At 41.7% G+C, this 18,483-nt stretch overlaps 1 protein-coding gene across 5 annotated transcripts in view; it reads right to left on the reverse strand.

Moving 5' to 3' along the window:
* cc2d1b (coiled-coil and C2 domain containing 1B) overlaps positions 1-18,483 on the reverse strand; it is a 59,641-nt gene that overhangs the window by 16,732 nt on the left and 24,426 nt on the right. For all 5 annotated transcript variants that reach the window (XR_007248429.1, XM_048539274.2, XM_048539276.2 and 2 more), the window contains 6 exons: positions 17,813-17,943; positions 14,320-14,503; positions 13,718-13,890; positions 5,225-5,356; positions 2,734-2,792; positions 2,429-2,545 (listed from right to left, as the gene is read on the reverse strand). Coding sequence is in view for 4 of the 5 variants with exons in the window: in XM_048539274.2 (XP_048395231.1) it covers positions 2,429-2,545; positions 2,734-2,792; positions 5,225-5,356; positions 13,718-13,890; positions 14,320-14,503; positions 17,813-17,943 (796 nt within the window). In the remaining variant the exon portion in view is untranslated. The remainder of the gene's footprint in view (positions 1-2,428; positions 2,546-2,733; positions 2,793-5,224; positions 5,357-13,717; positions 13,891-14,319; positions 14,504-17,812; positions 17,944-18,483) is intronic.

Here is an 18,483-nt window from a genome sequence, read left to right on the forward strand (position 1 = left end):
GCTCAGAGGGGAATATGCAGGTGATGTTCCTATATGCCTGCTGTCATGAATTTTTCAAGGTGGTAGAGGTTGTAAGTTTGGACGGTGCTGTCAGAGGAGCCTTCACAGAATCTCTACAGTATGGAAGCAGGCTACGTGGCCCATTGAGTCCATACTGTCACTTCAAACAGTATCTGGCTCAGACCCACCACCCTATCCTATCCTATCCCTGTAACTACTTCGCCTGCACATCCCTGGACACAACAGGCCATTCAGCATTGCCAATCCATCTAATCTGCACATTTTTGGACTGTGGGAGGAAACCAACACCGACACAGACACAGGGGGAACGTGTAAACTCCGCACAGATAGTTGCCAAAGGGTGGAATCGAATCCGGGTGTCTGGCACTACGACAGCAGTGCTAACCACTAAGCCACCATGTCCAAGTTACTATAGTCTATCTCTGTAGATAGTTCATGCTGCTGATGCACTTCATCTGTGGTCAAGGGGGTGAATACTGAAGAGGGTGGATCGAGTATCTATCCAGTGGAATGCTTTGTCCTTGATGGTACTGAACTGGAGTCTTGTTGGAATACTTTCATCCATACAAGTGGAGACTATTCCATCACTAATACCTTGTAGATCGTAGACTAGTGCTGGATTCAGAAATGCATTACTTGCCACAGAAATACCAGTCTCCAATCTGCTCATTAAGCTACAGTATATATATGACTAATCCAGTTTATCATGGCAGCCACCATGATGTTGACAGTAGGAGATTCAGTGATGGTAACTGCCTGATACTTCTATGCATGCATGTTACTTGCCACCTATCAGCCCAAGCCTACAAGCTGTCCAGATCTTGTTGAATGGGAACGTGAATTGATTCGATGTCCTAAGAGTTGAAAATGGTGAACACTGTGCTTTGAAGTGTGGCTTCATTTCTGTTACGTCTCAACAAATTACATTCAGTGGAGGAGAGAAAATTTAATGTGGAAAAGGGGGGTAAAAATACCTTTTGCTTAACCCATTCAATTTATTAAGAATCAGAATACACTGTACAGAATAATGCTGAAAAAAGTGCAATTTTCGTCCACCTCCCCTCCTTGTAAAATTGACAGTAAGCATCAAACTCAAATCAGGTAACTGTTTTGGTTGCTTTACACTGAATAATTTTGCATAGCTGTAAGTTTTCAAAGATGATGGAGCACTGATATGGAATAACGTAACTACTCAGATGTCAGTCAGTCAAGGAATTCAACATTAAACAAGGCAATTTTTTTTCCTGAAATGCCCTCTATGATTATACGATGCCAAATTTATTTCCAGTCCATAGCTCCTTTGTAGCAGCAAGCTCTCTAAGCTGTTGCAGACCTCATACCTCAGCTATTCAAAAACATGATTTAGTATGGAATGTTAGCTCGTGTGCGCATTTGATATAAAATTTGGGATTGGAGAACTGGTAGAAGATTACAAATCAACAGCAGATTGGTAGGGCAAAACTGTTACTCTGAGAAGGATAAAAAAACCAGCCAGCGTAGATATAAAGTGTTTTGACAAAGAATCAAACGTGAGGTGAGAATTCAACTTTTCAGAGAGTGATTCAGGCTTGGATTGCACTGCCTGGAAGTGTGGTGGAGACAGATTCAACTGGGATGTCCAGGCACTGGGATGATTATGTGAACAGAAACATAACATTGGGTTACAAGGGAAAAGGGGGAATTTGATGCAAAAGAAGTGCTTGAAGAATCAGTGCAGACACGATGGGATGAAAGGTCTCCTTTTGGAGTGTAATAATTCTTTGACTCTGAAATCAAGATGCTGTGTGACTGAGAGCTACTTTTTGCTTTTGTATTTCTCAGCAATCTAAGTTGTAGGGCTAGGAAATGTTTGTTTCATTGATGAGGATTAGGTTAGTAACAGTCAAATGATGTGAAAGCAGGCAGAGGCTCCAAATGTTTGTTTTACCCATGTATTTTGTTCACACGGCAGATTTTACTATACAGGCAGGGCTGGGGTGAAGAACAGTTCTGTTCTGGAGTCCTTCACAAGTCAACTTGTATGCATGTCAGAACACAAAGCAGGACAATACAAAGCAGCCACTTGTCAGCACAGGAAATACACTTGCGTTGGGTCTCCAAAATACCTACTTTTGAATGCAGTCTCAAACAGTGTCATGTGTAAATCAGGGACCCAAGATCTGTAAAAGCTGCAGACAGACAAGTCCAAGTATGCTCACTAGTAACTGTAGGTCAACTTTCAAGTTTAAAAGGCTAAAGATCACAAAACCAGGATCACGCTTCCAGCTATCTAAGAAATATAGCTGGAACAGATCATATCTTCAAACTGGGGAAATTCTTATGACCATTCTCTCTACTAAAAGGTGAACATGTTCCTTGAAACTGCAAGATTTTAAATTGTAATAATTATAAAAGCAGAGGTCCATACCGTACAGTTTTAAAGGTTCTCTCCTCAAAATGATACTTTGGTGGATCCAAGCCTTGAGCCTGCCAAAGTTTAAGGATTTGCATACTTATTTTGCAATCTGCAGCCATTTTCTCAAATCTACAAAATGAGCAAATGTAGATTTGAAAACACTGTAAACAACTGGAAGTAAAAGGTTTGAAAATGATCTGCAGAATAAAAGCATATGCTGATTCATGAATACTGTTAATCAATGTTCATATAAAAATAAATTTCAAATGCATTCTTAAACATGACAATTCTGTTTTTCTGTCTGCATTTACACTAACCTGGTGGTCTCGGCCACGTTGCCAAGATGTATAAATTGCTTCGAATAGGACACACATTTCTAAGTTTAAAAGAAAAACAAACAGTTTAAACAAAGACAAAAAAACCAGCTTTTATAAAACATTTTTTGCAGCAGATTTAACCATATCATTTTTGTTACATTCCAAGAAGGACCAAGAGGCTGAACTATTTAACAACAGCAGCTTTAAGAAAATGTTCATTCTGCAGGCAGCCAAGCTAGTCTAAGCTGTTGCCCGCCCAAAATGGCCATTGACATAATGAACAAAGAATAAAGAAAATTACAGCACGGGAACAGGCCCTTCGACCCTCCAAGCCTGCGCCGATCGAGATCCTCTGTCCAACCTGTCATCTAAGGGTCTGTGTCCATTTGCTCCCTGCCCATCCATGTACCTGTCCAAATATATCTTAAAAGACACCAACCTCTCTGCGTCTACCACCTCTGTTGGCAACGCGTTCCAATCACCCACCACCCTCTGTGTAAAGAACTTTCCTCCTCTCACTTTGAACTCATGACCCCTAGTAATTGAGTCCCCCACTCTGGGAAAAAGCTTCTTGCTATCCACCCTGTCTATACCACTTATGATTTTGTAGAGCTCAATCAGGTCCCCCATTAGAAAGACGGAAATTGAGGGAAGTAATCCTAATCTACTCAACGTCTCTTCATAGCTAGCACCGTCCATACCAGGCAACATCCTGGTGAACCTCCTCTGCACCCTCTCCAAAGCATCCACATCCTTTTGGTAACGTGGCGACCAGAACTGTACGCAGTACTCCAAATGTGGCCAAACCAAAGTCCTATGCAACTGCAACATGACCTGCCATTTGAAGTCACATGATCAGCCAGTGATCATCCACCACAGTTTCTAAACAAACAAAAATTTTCTCCACGTTCTCTCCAGAAATGTGTAATCCTACAACATGTTGGGCCAGTGGCCGCTCATGTAAAACAAACAGTATACTTGCAGATTATTCAACATCAGTCCTTTGAGTACAGGAGTTGGGAAGGCATGTTGAGGTTGTACAGGTTGTTGGTGAGGCCCCTTCTTAAATACCCTGCCCAGTTCTGGTCACCCAGTTCTCAAAAGGATATCCTTAAGCTGAAGAGGACTAGCCCTGTACACTCCATTGCAAAGGAAAACCGGAAGTGAGCTAATCCAGTTCAACGGACACCAGAGTTTAAATAACAGGCGGAAAAACACCATAGTGCTTCTTCGGAGGCTGCACTGATCAATTTACCGAGCAGGGTAATGAAAAGTCTGTGGAACAACGAACCAGCACAGCCAGCAAGCCAATCACAACTTATAGAAGTTTATAAACTAATACGGGATACAGATAGAATTAATGGCAGCTGTCTTTTCCCAAGGATTGGTATTCCAAGACTAAGGGACACATTTTTAAAGTTGAGAGGAGAGAGATTTAAAGAAGCATCGAGGATCAAATTTTTGACATGGAGGGTGGTTCGTGTGTGGAATGGACTTCCTGAGGAAGTGGTGGATCTAAGTACAATTACAACGTTCAAAAGACCTTTGGGTTGGTGCATGAATAGAAAGGTTTGGAGGGACAAGGACCAGGAGCAGGCAGGTGGGACAAGTTTAGTTTGGTATTACGTTCGGCATTGGCAGATTGGACACAAGGGTCTGTTTCCGGGCTGAATGACTCTGTAATCCCATGCTCATCAAAAGATAAGCACATGTAATTTCCAGCAGGTGGCACAAGATAATTATCAGGAACAGTAATACTGACCAAAACTTTTCTCCTTAGCCAAGAGACCATGTGATTCATCCTTACTATGCTGCTTTGTAAGATCAAACACGTGAGCTCAGACTTGGTTCTGATCAGGGAGCAGAAATGGGCACTTCAAGACCAAGATAAAACAAAAAAATGAAATTCTGGTATCAGACCTTGTAAACTTTTCTTCTTAACAAAATAGCTATACATTTGTTTCTGAAAAGAATATGTAATTCTGTTATTTTGTGAACAGCAGAAAGATCATGGCTCGAGGATCATCCTCTGGTATACTGGAGCAGTGGTGGTGACAATTATTCAATTAAGTGAGGATTTGTGAAGTGATTTTGAAAATAACTTCAGAAAACTTGACATTAATTTGTTTAGGAACAGGAAACCAGTGAAGCAGATTATGCTACGTTAATTGCTGTATGGAGCAAGAGTTAATAAAAGGTACGTTTTAAATATTTTTCTGTCTGCTCATGCTCTAATGTGATATTCTCAGAATTCAACTAGATTCTCATGACAGAACAAAGCATCTTTTTTCTTGACTTTAGTCTGACTGGTGGGCAAATAGGACAGCTTGTTTCATTTGAGGGTTGATGGAGAACATGCACAGTAATTAGTTTGCAAAGCAACTCACCTGATATGCTATTTCACTGGAATTACCACTGTGGAGTTGTGAACATAATTAACTTTTACTGGCGAGCTAAGCAATTATATATGCATTAAGTATGGCTCATCTACCTCATATTGCTCCTTCAGAAGGTTCATAAGGTGTGTGTAAACTTCATCCATCTTTTCTGAAATCTGTACATCCTTGTAAGACACCATTACAAACTCATTGTCATCATCTTCAGTATCAGGTGGTGAAGGAACCTACGAAGTAAATAATCATACCCCATTCATTCAAGGTTGTTTGTGGCTATAGATGCTCTAAGGAAAATATTCTTGGGTGTGTTAAATTAATCTGCGTTTTATGCAATCGGTGACAGCACAGTCTTTTTACAGGATCTTGCCACTTTGAATTTTTTTTTAACTACATAAAAGAAAAATATACTCATGTAAAGTACTAATAGTGCTCCACACAGGGGAAATGTTGACATTGATCAAACTGTGATCAAGAAACTGAGGGTAGGTTGAAAAGAAATTTCAGGGGGCTTCCAAAGCTAGGGAGAGTAACTGTAAAAGAAACAGATGAAGGTTTCAAAGAGCAGAAAGACAATGGCTAAAGCGAGTTTTGAGAAGATTTGTAGCTCAGGTTGAGGTTCTGGATGTGAGTTTGCTTGCTGAGCTGGAAGGGTAGTTTTCAGACGTTTTGTCACCATTCTAGGTAACATCATCAGTGAGCTTCCGACGAAGCGCTGGTGTTATGTGCCGCTTTCTATTTATCTGGTTAGGTTTCCTTGGGTTGGTGTCATTTCCTGTTCTTTTTCTCAGGGGATGGTAGATTGGCTCCAAATCAAACTGAAAAAAGATAAAAACATCGTTATCCTACCTGCAGACAAAGGACGCTTGACAGTCATCTTAAACCAAACAGACTACATTGACAAAGAGAACACACTGCTTGCAGATACCGACACTTACCAACAGGTGGCGATAGACCCGACCCCACAACTAGAGAATCGAATCACAGCCTTACTCAAAAAACTTCAAAAAAACTGGAGAATTAAACAAGAGAGACTTCCAAAAAATGAAACCAGATGGATCCAACACACCACGCTTCTACGGACTACCAAAAATTCACAAACCAGAAGCCCCCCCTCAGGCCCATAGTGTCGCTACCTGGAACACCAACCTACAGATTAGCCAAGGAACTACACCAAAGACTAAAACACCTAGTAGAAGACTCCCACCACTCCATTCGCTCCACCCAAGAATTCCTGAACACCAAAGACACCAAGATAGAAGAGGATGAAATAATGGTCTCCTTTGACGTAACAGCCCTGTTCACATCCATCAACATCAACTACACTATTAGAAGAACAGAAGACACATACATCAGACACCACCAACCTCAACAGCAAGGACATCATCAAGCTAGTGGACCTATGCCTCACCACCCACTTCACTTTCAATAACAAAACCTACAGACAAACCAACGGTACACCCATGGGATCTCCGATATCAGGGTTCTTAGCAGAGGCAGTAATGCAGAGACTCGAACAAACAGCTCTGCCAATCATCCAACCCAAACTTTGGGTCCGCTACGTGGATGACACCTTTGTCATCACCAAACAAAACAAATTAGAGGAAACCTTCAAGACCATCAATAATACCCTTTACTGGCATAACATTCACAAAAGAGGAGGAAAACAACAACAAACTGCCATTCCGAGATGTCACAGTAGAGCGAACAGCCAATGGGGAACTTCAAACCAGCGTCTACAGGAAAGCAACACATACGGACCAAATACTGAACTACAGGAGCAACCATCCGAACACCCACAAACGAAGCTGCATTAGAACATTATTCCAACGAGCCACCACACACTGCAGCACAGAGGAACTACGCAGAGCAGAGGAAAATCACCTATACAGCGTATTCAAAAAGAATGGGTACCCTATGAACACAGTCCACCGATTTCTCAGCAACAAACCCAAACAAACAGACAAAACGGGCTCAGAAACCATAACCACGCTCCCCTACATCAAAGACATTTCCGAAATGACTGCCAGACTACTCAGGCCCCTTGGCATCAGGGTAGCCCACAAACCCACCAACACACTAAAACAGCAGCTAATGAACTTAAAAGACCCTATACAGACAACAAACAAAACGAACATCATCTACAAAATACCTTGCAAGAACTGTGACAAACACTACATTGGACAAACTGGCAGAAAGCTAGCCACCAGGATACACGAACATCAACTAGCCACAAAACGACATGACCCACTATCACTTGTATCCTTACATACAGATAAGGAAGGACACCACTTTGAATGGGACAACACATCCATCCTAGGACAAGCCAAACAGAGACATGCACGAGAATTCCTAGAAGCATGGCATTCCAACCGGAATTCCATCAACAAACACATTGATTTGGAGCCAATCTACCATCCCCTGAGAAAAAGAACAGGAAATGACATCACCAACCCAAGGAAACCTAACCAGATAAATAGAAAGCGGGACATAACACCAGCGCTTCGGAGGCTCACTGATGATGTTACCTAGAATGGTGACGAAACGTCTGAAAACTAACCTTCCAGCTCAGCGAGCAAACTCACATCCACAATGGCTAAAGGATCATCCTCTGGTAAATTGGAGCAGAGGTGGTGACTATTATCCAATTAAGTGAGGATTTGAAGTGATCTGGAAAGTAACTTCAGTATCTTTAATTTGTTTAGGAACAAGAAACCAGTGAAGCAGATTATGCCAAGTTAATTGCTGTATGGAGCAAAAGTTAGCAAATTAATACAAGATAAACTGTATATAACAAATTTATTAGAGGTTTTGAAGGATCGAATTAGCAGGCTAAGTTAAAAAGGGAACTGGTAAATCTAGTGCAATTAGATTTCCAAAGGCATTTGACAGGGTGTCACCAATGATTAATACACAAAGGACTCATGGGCTTGAGGAGTAATATAACTGCACAGATGGAAGATTGGTTAACATACAGGAAGTATACAGAAGGGATAACAAAAGAATCTTTATGATGGCCTACTGTAACGAATAGTGTCACAAGAATTGGTGCTGAAGTATCAGCAATACAGGGCTAACGGTAAGATTCTTAGGAGTGTAGATGAGCAGAGAGATCTCGGTACCCATGTACACAGATCCTTGAAAGTTGCCACCCAGGTTGACAGGGCTGTTAAGAAGGCATACAGTGTTTTAGCTTTTATTAATAGAGGGATCAAGTTCCGGAACCAAGAGGTTATGGTGAAGCTGTACAAAACTCTGGTGCGGCCGCACTCGGAGTATTGTGTACAGTTCTGGTCACCGCATTATAAGGATGTGGAAGCTTTGGAAAGGGTGCAGAGGAGATTTACTAGGATGTTGCCTGATATGGAGGGAAGGTCTTACGAGGAAAGGCTGAGGGACTTGAGGCTGTTTTCATTAGAGAGAAGGTTGAGAGGTGACTTAAAAGGAAAAATATAAAATAATCAGTGGGTTAGATAGGGTGGATAGGGAGAGCCTTTTTCCTAGGACGGTGACGGCGAGCACGAGGGGGCATAGCTTTAAATTGAGGAGTGTAAGATATAGGACAGATGTCAGAGGTAGTTTCTTACTCAGTAGTAAGGGAATGGAATGCTTTGCCTGCAACGGTAGTAGATTCGCCAACTTTAGGTACATTTAAGTCGTCATTGGACAAGCATATCGACGTACATGGAATAGTGTAGGTTAGATGGGCTTGAGATCGGTAATGACAGGTCGGCACAACAGAGGGCCAAAGGGCCTGTACTGTGCTGTAATGTTCTATGTTCTATTTACACATTCATATTTACAAATGAGAGATACAGGCAGTAATACATCTAAGAACACAGCAAGCCAGGCAGCGTCTGCAAGAAAGGAGCAGTCAGCACTTTGGGTATTATCCTTCTTCAGGACTGCATGTGGGGTGACGACGAGCAGCAGATAAAGGGGGGTGGTGGTGGTAGTAGTGTAATGGTGGTGATGGATGGACACTAGTAGTAGGCATGACCTGGTTGGTGGATGGGTGTGATAAATTTAGTTGGTGGCATTAAGGGAGGGTCAGAAGGCAGATTGGAAGGGAGGTTATGAGTCTGGGAAGGGATCCCGCAGATTGGTGGGGCAGCTATTTGAAATTGGAGAACTCAATGTTCAGTTCTACATCCCATGGCCTAGAGGACTCAACATGGAGTTCTCCAATGTCAAATAACCTTCCCACCCATCAACCAGCTCCCTTTCCAGCCCCACCTCCTCTCTTCCATTCTGCCATCTGACCTTCCGTTTCAGCCATCAACTGGATTCATTCCTCCCATCGACCAACCAGGTCATACCTACTACCAGTATCCACTTATTACCCCACTCCTCCCCTCCTCTTTACCTGCAGCTTCCCCTAGCCCCTCATCCAATCCTGAAGAAGGATGACATCCGAAACATTCACTGCTCATTTCCTCTGGATGCTGCCTGGCTTGCTGTGTTCTTCCAGCCTCCTGCTCGTCTTCCTTGGATTCTATAATCTGCAGTTTTTTTTGCCTCGAAGTAATGTATCTCAGTTTACTGCTAATACAAAGCTGGGCAAGAATGTTAGCTGTGTGGAAGACACAAAACAACATGTTAGGTGATTGGGAATAAGGTGGCAAATACAGCATAATATGGAGAAATTTATGAGATTATTTAATTTGGTAGAAAGAATAGAAGGAGAATATTTTTAACAGACGTGAAACTTTTAAATGTTGATATTGAGAGATTTGGATGTACTTGTACAATGGTAACAAGGGACAGTCAACAAATGCTGGCCTTTCCAGCAATGCTCACATCCTAATAAGCAACATTTTTAAGTTTTAAACTTAACACAATCTTCATTCATGTGAGGATGATTTCAGTCAGTGGAGAGATTTTCCCTGATTCCCATCAACTTAAATTTTACTGAGGCTGTGGGGGAATGCTGGATAGGTCACTCTCACTTAACATCTGAGATTCAACTCCAAAGCTGTAATAATTTTCTAGTGGCATGGCAAATAGCACTCAACGTGGAGCAAAAACTGGGCATTAACAGGAACAAGAGGTTGGCAGGGAAAACAGTTACTGCATAACGGGCTACCTTGAAAGAGATGATGCAAGTGCAGTCAAATAGTAAACGTAGAACAAACAAATCCAGACTTCCGTGGATGTCAAAGGAAGTAGAATTTAATATTAGAAAGAAAAAAGAAAAATGCTTATAATGACTGTGATGCAGCAAATACAATTGACAGCCAAGAGGAATAGGGAAGGTTTAGGGGGAGGTGAAAAAAGCAAGTCAGTCAGAGAAGCAGAGGAATTATTAAAAAACACCAACCAACATGAAGCATTTAAATAATAAAACAGCATTTCGGAAGAGGAGTAGTGGTGTTTGGAGACCAAGGAAAGTTATGCACGGAGGGAGGGGGCACGGCAAACATTTAATGAATATTTAACATCTGTCTTTCTAAAAGAGGATGCTGATATACAGGCCACGTTAACAGAAGAAAACTCTGGCACTTGTAGGATTCAGAATTGACAGGGAAGATGTGTTGGATAGACTGTTGGTACTTAAAACTGACAAAGCACCTGGAGTGACAAGATACATTCAAGTATTTTGAAGGAAGAGGGGGTAGAAATTGTAGCCATAATCTTTCAGTATTCCCTGGAGTTGCAGGAGGTGACAGAAGACTGGAAAAGTTCCATCATTACAAACTTGTTCAAAAAGGGTTAGAAGGATAATCCCAGAAATTATGGACTGACCAGTTTAACTTTGTCTCTAGAAGTTTCCCCACCACCAATTATTTGGGATAGAATTAATAGTCATAATGAGAAAGGTGGTTTGATTAGAAAGAGTCAGCATGGATTGCCAAGGGGGAAAATCATGTTTAATTAAGTTGGAGTTTTCTGAAGAGGTGACAGAAAGATTCGAAGAGGGCAACATTGGTGATATTCCACACATTGATTTCCAGAAGCCTTTTGCTACAGTGCCACCCAACATTTAGGAGGAATGTTACAGGTCATGGTATAAAAGGGACAGCAGCAACATAGATGTGAAACTAACTGTGATAAGGACCAGAGATTAATGATCAATGGGCATTTTTCTGAGCTGAAAGAAGGTTTTTAGGGAAGTTTCCTAGTAATTGGTATTAGGACCCTTGTTTTTCCTAATGTTTACTATGATCTGAATCTTGATCCTGATGTGCACGGGCCATTTCAAAGTTGGTAGATGACATGATTCTTGGAAGAATTGTAAACTAAGGACAACAGAGTGGAATGAACTGGAGGAATGAGTGGATAGGTGGCAGATAAGGTTCACTGCTGAGAAATATGAAATGATGCATTTTATTAAGAACATTGAAAGACAATATAAAATAGGGGTACAATTCTAAAGGAGATCCACAATCAGAGGGTATATGTGTGCACAGATCATTGAAGGTATCAGCATAAGTAGAGATGGCATTTAACAAAGCATGCTGTATTCTTGGCTTTAACAGGGGCACAGAGTATAAGAGCAAGGATGTGATGTTGAACCTGTCTAAGGCATTGGACCTTAGCTGGAGTACAGTTGCGGGCACATCTTTCCAAGAAAGATCTAAATGCAGTGGAGTGTGCAAGTGATTTAGAAGAATGTCTCCATAATTAACAAATCTCAGTTATGGAGGCCAGATTGAAGTTGGGACTGTACTCCTTGAAAACATGATTTGATACAGGCTTTCAAAGGTCATGAGTGGGTTGACCAGAGTTGATAGCAAGATGCAGATCCCTCTCAACATAGGAAATGGAAACGAGGGTGGATAAATTTAAAATGTGCAAAAGCAGCAAGGGCGATGCGACAAAAATCTTTTTCACTCAGCAAGTAGTTAGGATATGGGAACGCATTGCCTGGAAGTGTGGTGGAGACAGTTCCAATTGAGAGCATTCAATAGTAGTAGTATGTAAGGGTATGGGATAAAGCAGGAGATTGGCACTACATAACTGTACTTATTTGTAGAGTCAATGCATGCATGACAATCTGAATGGCCTGCTATGGCGCTGTAATAATTGAGATACTGTGAACATAGCTATACTTATTTCTCAAACAAAACCATCATTAGCTGGGTGAATAGGTTCTACATGACCAAATACGTGAATCTTCCCTTACTGCAAATTTATACCACACTTCACTGTTTGATTTAGTCAGTTATCCTATTACATTCTATGGATCCCTTTCTTTTATTACAACTCACCCATTAACTTAATTTTCCAACTCGGATGTCTTGCATTCGTAAGTCTACCCTGTAGTGTTGGATAAAAAATTGGATATCTCCAAACCAGACTGTTAAGGGTTAATTGGTCAGGTCAATGAGAAATACAAAGTGGATAATTACATAAAAAGCAGGCCTGATGTAAAAAACAGCCTGTTTTGGGTGAGAGGTAACTCCATAACTTTGACTGTCCATGGGAACCTGGTGAGCAACACGGTGGCTTAGTGGTTAACTGCTGCTTCACAGTGCCAGGGACCTGGTTTCAATTCCACCCTCAGGGGGCTGTCTGAGAGGAGTTTGTGCATTCTCCTTGTGTCTGCCTGGGTTTTCTCCGACAGTCCGAAGATGTGCAGGCTAGGAGGACTGGCCATGCTAAAATTGCCTGCAGTTTACAAGGACGTGCAGATTTGATGGGTTATAGGGGAACGGGTCTGGGTGGTATAACTGAGGGTTGATGTGGACTTGTTGGGCCAAAGGGTCTGTTTTCGCACTGTAGGGATTCTATGAATTCTAATATGGATCCATCTGGAGATGTTTACAACTTGTTTTTTACATAATGTTCAGAAATGTACTGAAAAGCACCACAGTATGGTGATAGAGTATGTAACCAGAATAATATTAATATCAGGAACTTTGTCCCATTCTTCGGACTTTTACCACTGCACCAGATTCATGAGACTGGGGCCATGGACCTTCACCATTGGACGAGGGTTCTTCACATCAGTCCATGGAATCTGAGACAGAGCTCCAAGTGCCAGCCACCCAAAGTCCCCAGCATGAAAACAGGGCAGAGACTCACTAGTCTGTGGATATTAAGTAGATTAAACTAACAAATTAACTATATATTAAAGTGCACAGGCCTTCTTATAATCATGTTCATCAGATCTTAAAAATCCCATTTCACCCTCACCATATAACCAGTGGCTCACATTTCTTCTGTTGATATCAGCAAGTGTAACAGAACTTTGTAGTCTAGATTATTTGATTAGCGTTACAGACAGAAACAATGAGCCCATTGTTGATCCCAACACTGTAACAACAGCTCTATATAGCACCCAGCTTTAGAGTTAAAAAAAAATTTAAATTTTTCACAGAACAAGAAGGGGGATGTCAAGCCAAAATAAGACCAATTGGGAAGAGTGACTAATTGTGTTTTAAGAACAATCTTAGAAATGAAAAGCAAGGCAGAGAGATGAAGCAGATTAAGGGGGGAAAATAACACGTGACAGAACATCACCTAAAGACACAGTGAAGGGGCAAGATTGGGCTGAAATCCATATTTTAACTTCTAACAACGCAATATGATAGAAAAGATAGTATGCTGATTCCAAAGTAAATACATTATCTATAGTTTGGTCAAACCTTCGAAATATCAACTGATTTTCCACTTTGAACATCCACAATCATTGGATCAAAGCCTTTTGCGATTCTAAGAAAATTTTTCGCTTGTTCCAGGTTCTTCTTTTGTTTTGCTTGTACAGCAGCTTTCATGTACAGTTTCTTCCTATTCTGAAGAAATTCCAATTGTTGCTGAGCTGTAGAAAAATAAAAAGTGATCAAGAGGAATGCAGTATAACTGAGAACTCCCGCATTACAGTTGTTAACTATTTTGAAATCGACGCAAGTACAATACCTGCTGTTTCCACTCAAACAATGGCCAAATATCTTAAGGTTTACTGGTCATGCAGCTTACTTTAAACTTCACATTCAGCTAGATTGCAAGTGTACAAAAAGGAGAAGAACATAATTTCCATGTTGCTTGCTCATCCAAAATTTTGATTTGATATGACATGCAGGGAAGAACTGACAGAGGATCAAGTGCTTCCGAGTGCATGTACATCTGACTAGCAGCACTGTTATTTCAATTAAGGTGATTAGCCTTTTCACATAAACCACAGAATTTTTTCACATCTATTCATTAACCTAAGAATTGGGATGCTGCAGTGAGTAGAAAGAAAATATACCAACTGAACTGAGCTGAATCAAATGTTCACTTGGTGTTGGCTTCTTTAACGGTTTTGGGGATTGTCCTTCCTCTGATGCAACTGGTAATATTAGTGTTGGTTCAGCTGTTTGTACTCCATGACCTGGAAGCTTTGTTGGCTTCTTTGAAACAGGAGGTTGCGTAGCTGGCTGAGGAGATCCACTCTAAGATAAAATGCACAAGTTACGCAAGAGTTCAGAACTATGACAGAACTGATGCTCCTTGTATGAATTCAGTTTAAAGCAGCAGCACGATGAAAAAGTTTTATTATTAGCCACTAAAAAAAGCATTTCTTAACACCAAAAATCTGATTTGAAGTAGCTGTATGGGGTACAATCTGATGTCCACCAAAAAAGTAGTGTAATTTCATTGAAATATTGAAGGAACTAATATTACCAAAAATAGTTTACGATCTAGCAGTGTGTCAAAAACTGAATGAAATCAGGTATAGATCGATGCAGTTACGTACATTAAGTTATTCAAATACTTGGATTTTGAAAACCACTTCCCCTTCAGTTTCTAAATTTTTACATAAAGCAACACCTCTTAGACTGCGCCACTCCTTTTTTTAAAGCATTTAACAATTGGAAAATGTTTTGGTGTTCCCACCTTCAAAAGGAACAACCTGATTCTGTTTGACATCTGTTAAGACTGGCCACTTAAGATTAGCTATTGGCCATTTACTGCAGAATAGTGCTTGTGTCTGACTGTCCTCTAGTAGAAAATATTACGTCATAGTGGTCCTAATTTCTAAAGGAAAGGATATCGTTTCTTTGGGAAAGGAGATGGAATTTAAATTTAGTATAATCAAAAATAAGCAAAGCTTAATAGAAAATATTCCACTTTGTGGAAGGGAAACAGACTTTAACAAATCTTTTCGAAATCTTTTGAGAGTAAAGGAGAACCAGCAAATATATTATGGATACCTGGATTTCGAACAGTATTTGATGAAGTGTTTGATAACAGCTTGTTGTCCAAGATTTGGACTCATGGCTTTGCCAGTTATATATTAACATGGATGGAGGATTAAAGGACAAAAGAGCAAGCAAGAAAAATGGGTCACTTTCAGGCTAGCAGGCTGTTACTATTCGGGTGCTATCAGCAACAGAGCCAAGACCTCAGCTATTCACCAAGTGGAATTCAAGTCTGTCCCATTCTGACATTCTACAAAAAAAGAGACTCCAACCAAGTTCAATCACATTGGACAATGCCTAAAAGGGGTAAAAAGAAAATCTTAGACCAATTATCAGGAATCAAATTCTGAAAAAGCCTTTCCAATTCCATACGGAAGTGAGCAAGATCCAACAGAACACTAAAGACTGACGCAGCCAATGTCAGTGAACCTACATTTACTAAAAATCGAAATATTGGTCTATAAGCAGCAACTTTTAGATTGTAGGATGGGTTGTTCCCTTTTGAAAGTTTACTAAAAACCCACAATGGCAATCTATTTAGGGGTCAACAAATTTGAGAATAAACATTTTCTAATATCTTCAGAGATAGTAGGAACTGCAGATGCTGGAGAATCCGAGATAACAAGGTGTAGAGCTGGATGAACACAGCAGGCCAAGCAGCAGAGAAGCAGGAAGGCTGATGTTTCGGGCCTAGGCTCTTCTTCAGAAATGGGGGGGGGGAGAAGGGGGTTCTCAAATAAATAGGGAGGGGGGGGGGGGGGGGGGAGGCAGATAGCAGATGAAGAGAGGAGAAGATAGGTGGAGACGAGACAGACCAGTCAAAGAGGTGGGCATGGAGCCAGTAAAGGAGAGTGTAGGTGGAGAGGTAGGGAGGAGATAGGTCAGCCCAGAGAGGATGGACAGGTCAAGGAGGCAGGATGAGATTAGTAGGTAGGAGATAGGGGTGGGGCTTGAGGTGGGAGGAGGGGATAAGGTGGGAGGAAGGACAGGTTAGGGAGGTGGGGATGAACTGGGCTGGAAGACACCTCCTCCCACCCACCTTCCTGCAAAAAATGCCATCCCCTATTCCCAATTCCTTCGCCTCCACCACATCTGCTCCCAGGATGAGGCATTCCACTCCCAGGCATGTCATATGTCCTCGTTTTTCGAGGGCCACAACATCGCCCCCTTCAGTGGTCGAGAACACCCTTGACTGGTGTGTCACACATTTCCCATAACTCAACCCTCACACTTCCTCCCCATAATAACAACGAAAACAGAATGCCCCTTGTCCTCACGTACCACCCCACCAACCTATGGATCCAACGCATCATCCTCTGACACTTCTGCCATCTGCAATCTGACCCCACCACCAAAGACATTTTTACCTCCCCCCCTTATCTGCTTTCTGGAGGGGCCACTCTCTCTGTGACTCCCTTTTCCGCTCCACATGCCCCTCCAGCCCCCCCTCACCCGGCACTTTTCCTTGCAACCATAGGAGGTGCTACACCTGACCCTACACCTCCCCCCTCACCCACATCCCAGGCCCCAAGATGACTTTCCACATCAAGCAGACGTTCACCTGCACGTCTACTGACGTGGATACTGCATCCGCTGTGGCCTCCTCTACATTTGGGGAAAGCAAGTGGAGGCTTGAGGACCACTTTGCGCAACACCTACAATCGATTCGCCATAAACAACTGCACCTCCCAGTCATGAACCATTTCAACTCCCCTTCCCATTTCACAGACGACATGTCCATCCTTGGCCTCCTGCGGTGCCACAACGATGCTACCCAAAGGTTGTAGGAACAGCAAGTCATATTCCGCTTGGGAACCCTGCAGCCCAATGGTATCAATGTGGATTTCACAAGCTTCAAAATCTCCCCCTACCACATCCCAAAACCAGCCCAGCTCATCCCTGCTTCCCTAACCTGTCTTTCCTCCCACCTACACCCTCCTCCCACCTCAAGCCCCACCCCCATCTCTATTTCCTAATATCAATTAGCTTTTTCCTCCAGTCCCCTCATGTGTAACTAGTTCACATAATGTATCTTGAACATTATACTGCAAAGAGCTTAAACATATTCTCTCAAAATCTATGCTTCCTAAATTAAAAGAAAAATCCCAGGGCCTAATGTTATTCTACCAGCTAAAGGCACAAATTTAGAAGTAATAAATGTCCTTCCTCCAGACCGGAGTTACTGCAGTACATTTAGTAGATGGTACACACTACACCTTTCAAACTCAAGAACTCTACCATCTAAAAGGACAAAACAGATGCATGGGAGTCCCCTCCAACCCACACACCATTCTGACTTATCAATATGTTGCCATTCTTTTGCTGTTACTAGATCTAACAGCACCAAAAAAGGGCAGGGGGTGGGGGTGAAGAACATGGTGGTGAAAAAAGGAGAGAGAGGAATGTGTCCAGCTGTACTCAGTGAAATAGTTTGGCTTATACAAAGAACAGCCACCTTTGGCAATAATCTGGAGGGCTGCTGGCAACACATCTTCATAGCAGCAAGAATGGAGCGAGGAAAAATATTATTTGTTCTGTATGTTTGAAAGCAAGCAATACCTCATTTTCTGCTCCCATGTGCTTCTCCTCCTCCTCAACTGCCGCAGTCACTAGTCTGGATGCAGTTTCAAGCGTTCCAACAATGCTGAGATCTCCAGAGGCTCCTTCCACTCCTGGTATTGGTGGAAATCCTAAAGGAAGGCCAACTAATAGTTTAAAGACAACATCAAGTAACACAACTTACAAATCCTTCGCTGATTATTGATGATAATTTCCAACACTCTTATATCACATGCAATTTTAAGTGTTAAGACAGCCAGGTTAGGTACCAAGATAAAAACAAAAAGTACTGCAGGCTACTGTGGGTCAGGCAGTATCCATGGAGAGAGGGAGAAAGCTCATGTTTTGAGTCTAGATGGCTTCATCATTCATTTCTCTCCATGGATGCTGCCTGACCTCCTGTGATTTCTAACATTTTATGCTTTCAGTCAGATTCCAGCATCTGCAATAATTTGCTCCTAAGTACCCAAGATTCCAAGTTCCCCTCCTGTGATGAATTAGCAGAACCTAATTTTAGTTTATGATGGTAATTTCAGTTAACACAGCTCCTAACAAACATATTGACTAACTACTCAGTTATTTTTAACACCATAGTTTCATAGCAAGTTTATTGAGACAGTGATTGATGTCTGGGTTAGTATTTTACAAACTTCAATAGGAAAGAAACCACA

This window comes from Stegostoma tigrinum, chromosome 8 (genome assembly GCF_030684315.1).
Source record: "Stegostoma tigrinum isolate sSteTig4 chromosome 8, sSteTig4.hap1, whole genome shotgun sequence".
Classification (NCBI taxonomy): domain Eukaryota; kingdom Metazoa; phylum Chordata; class Chondrichthyes; order Orectolobiformes; family Stegostomatidae; genus Stegostoma; species Stegostoma tigrinum.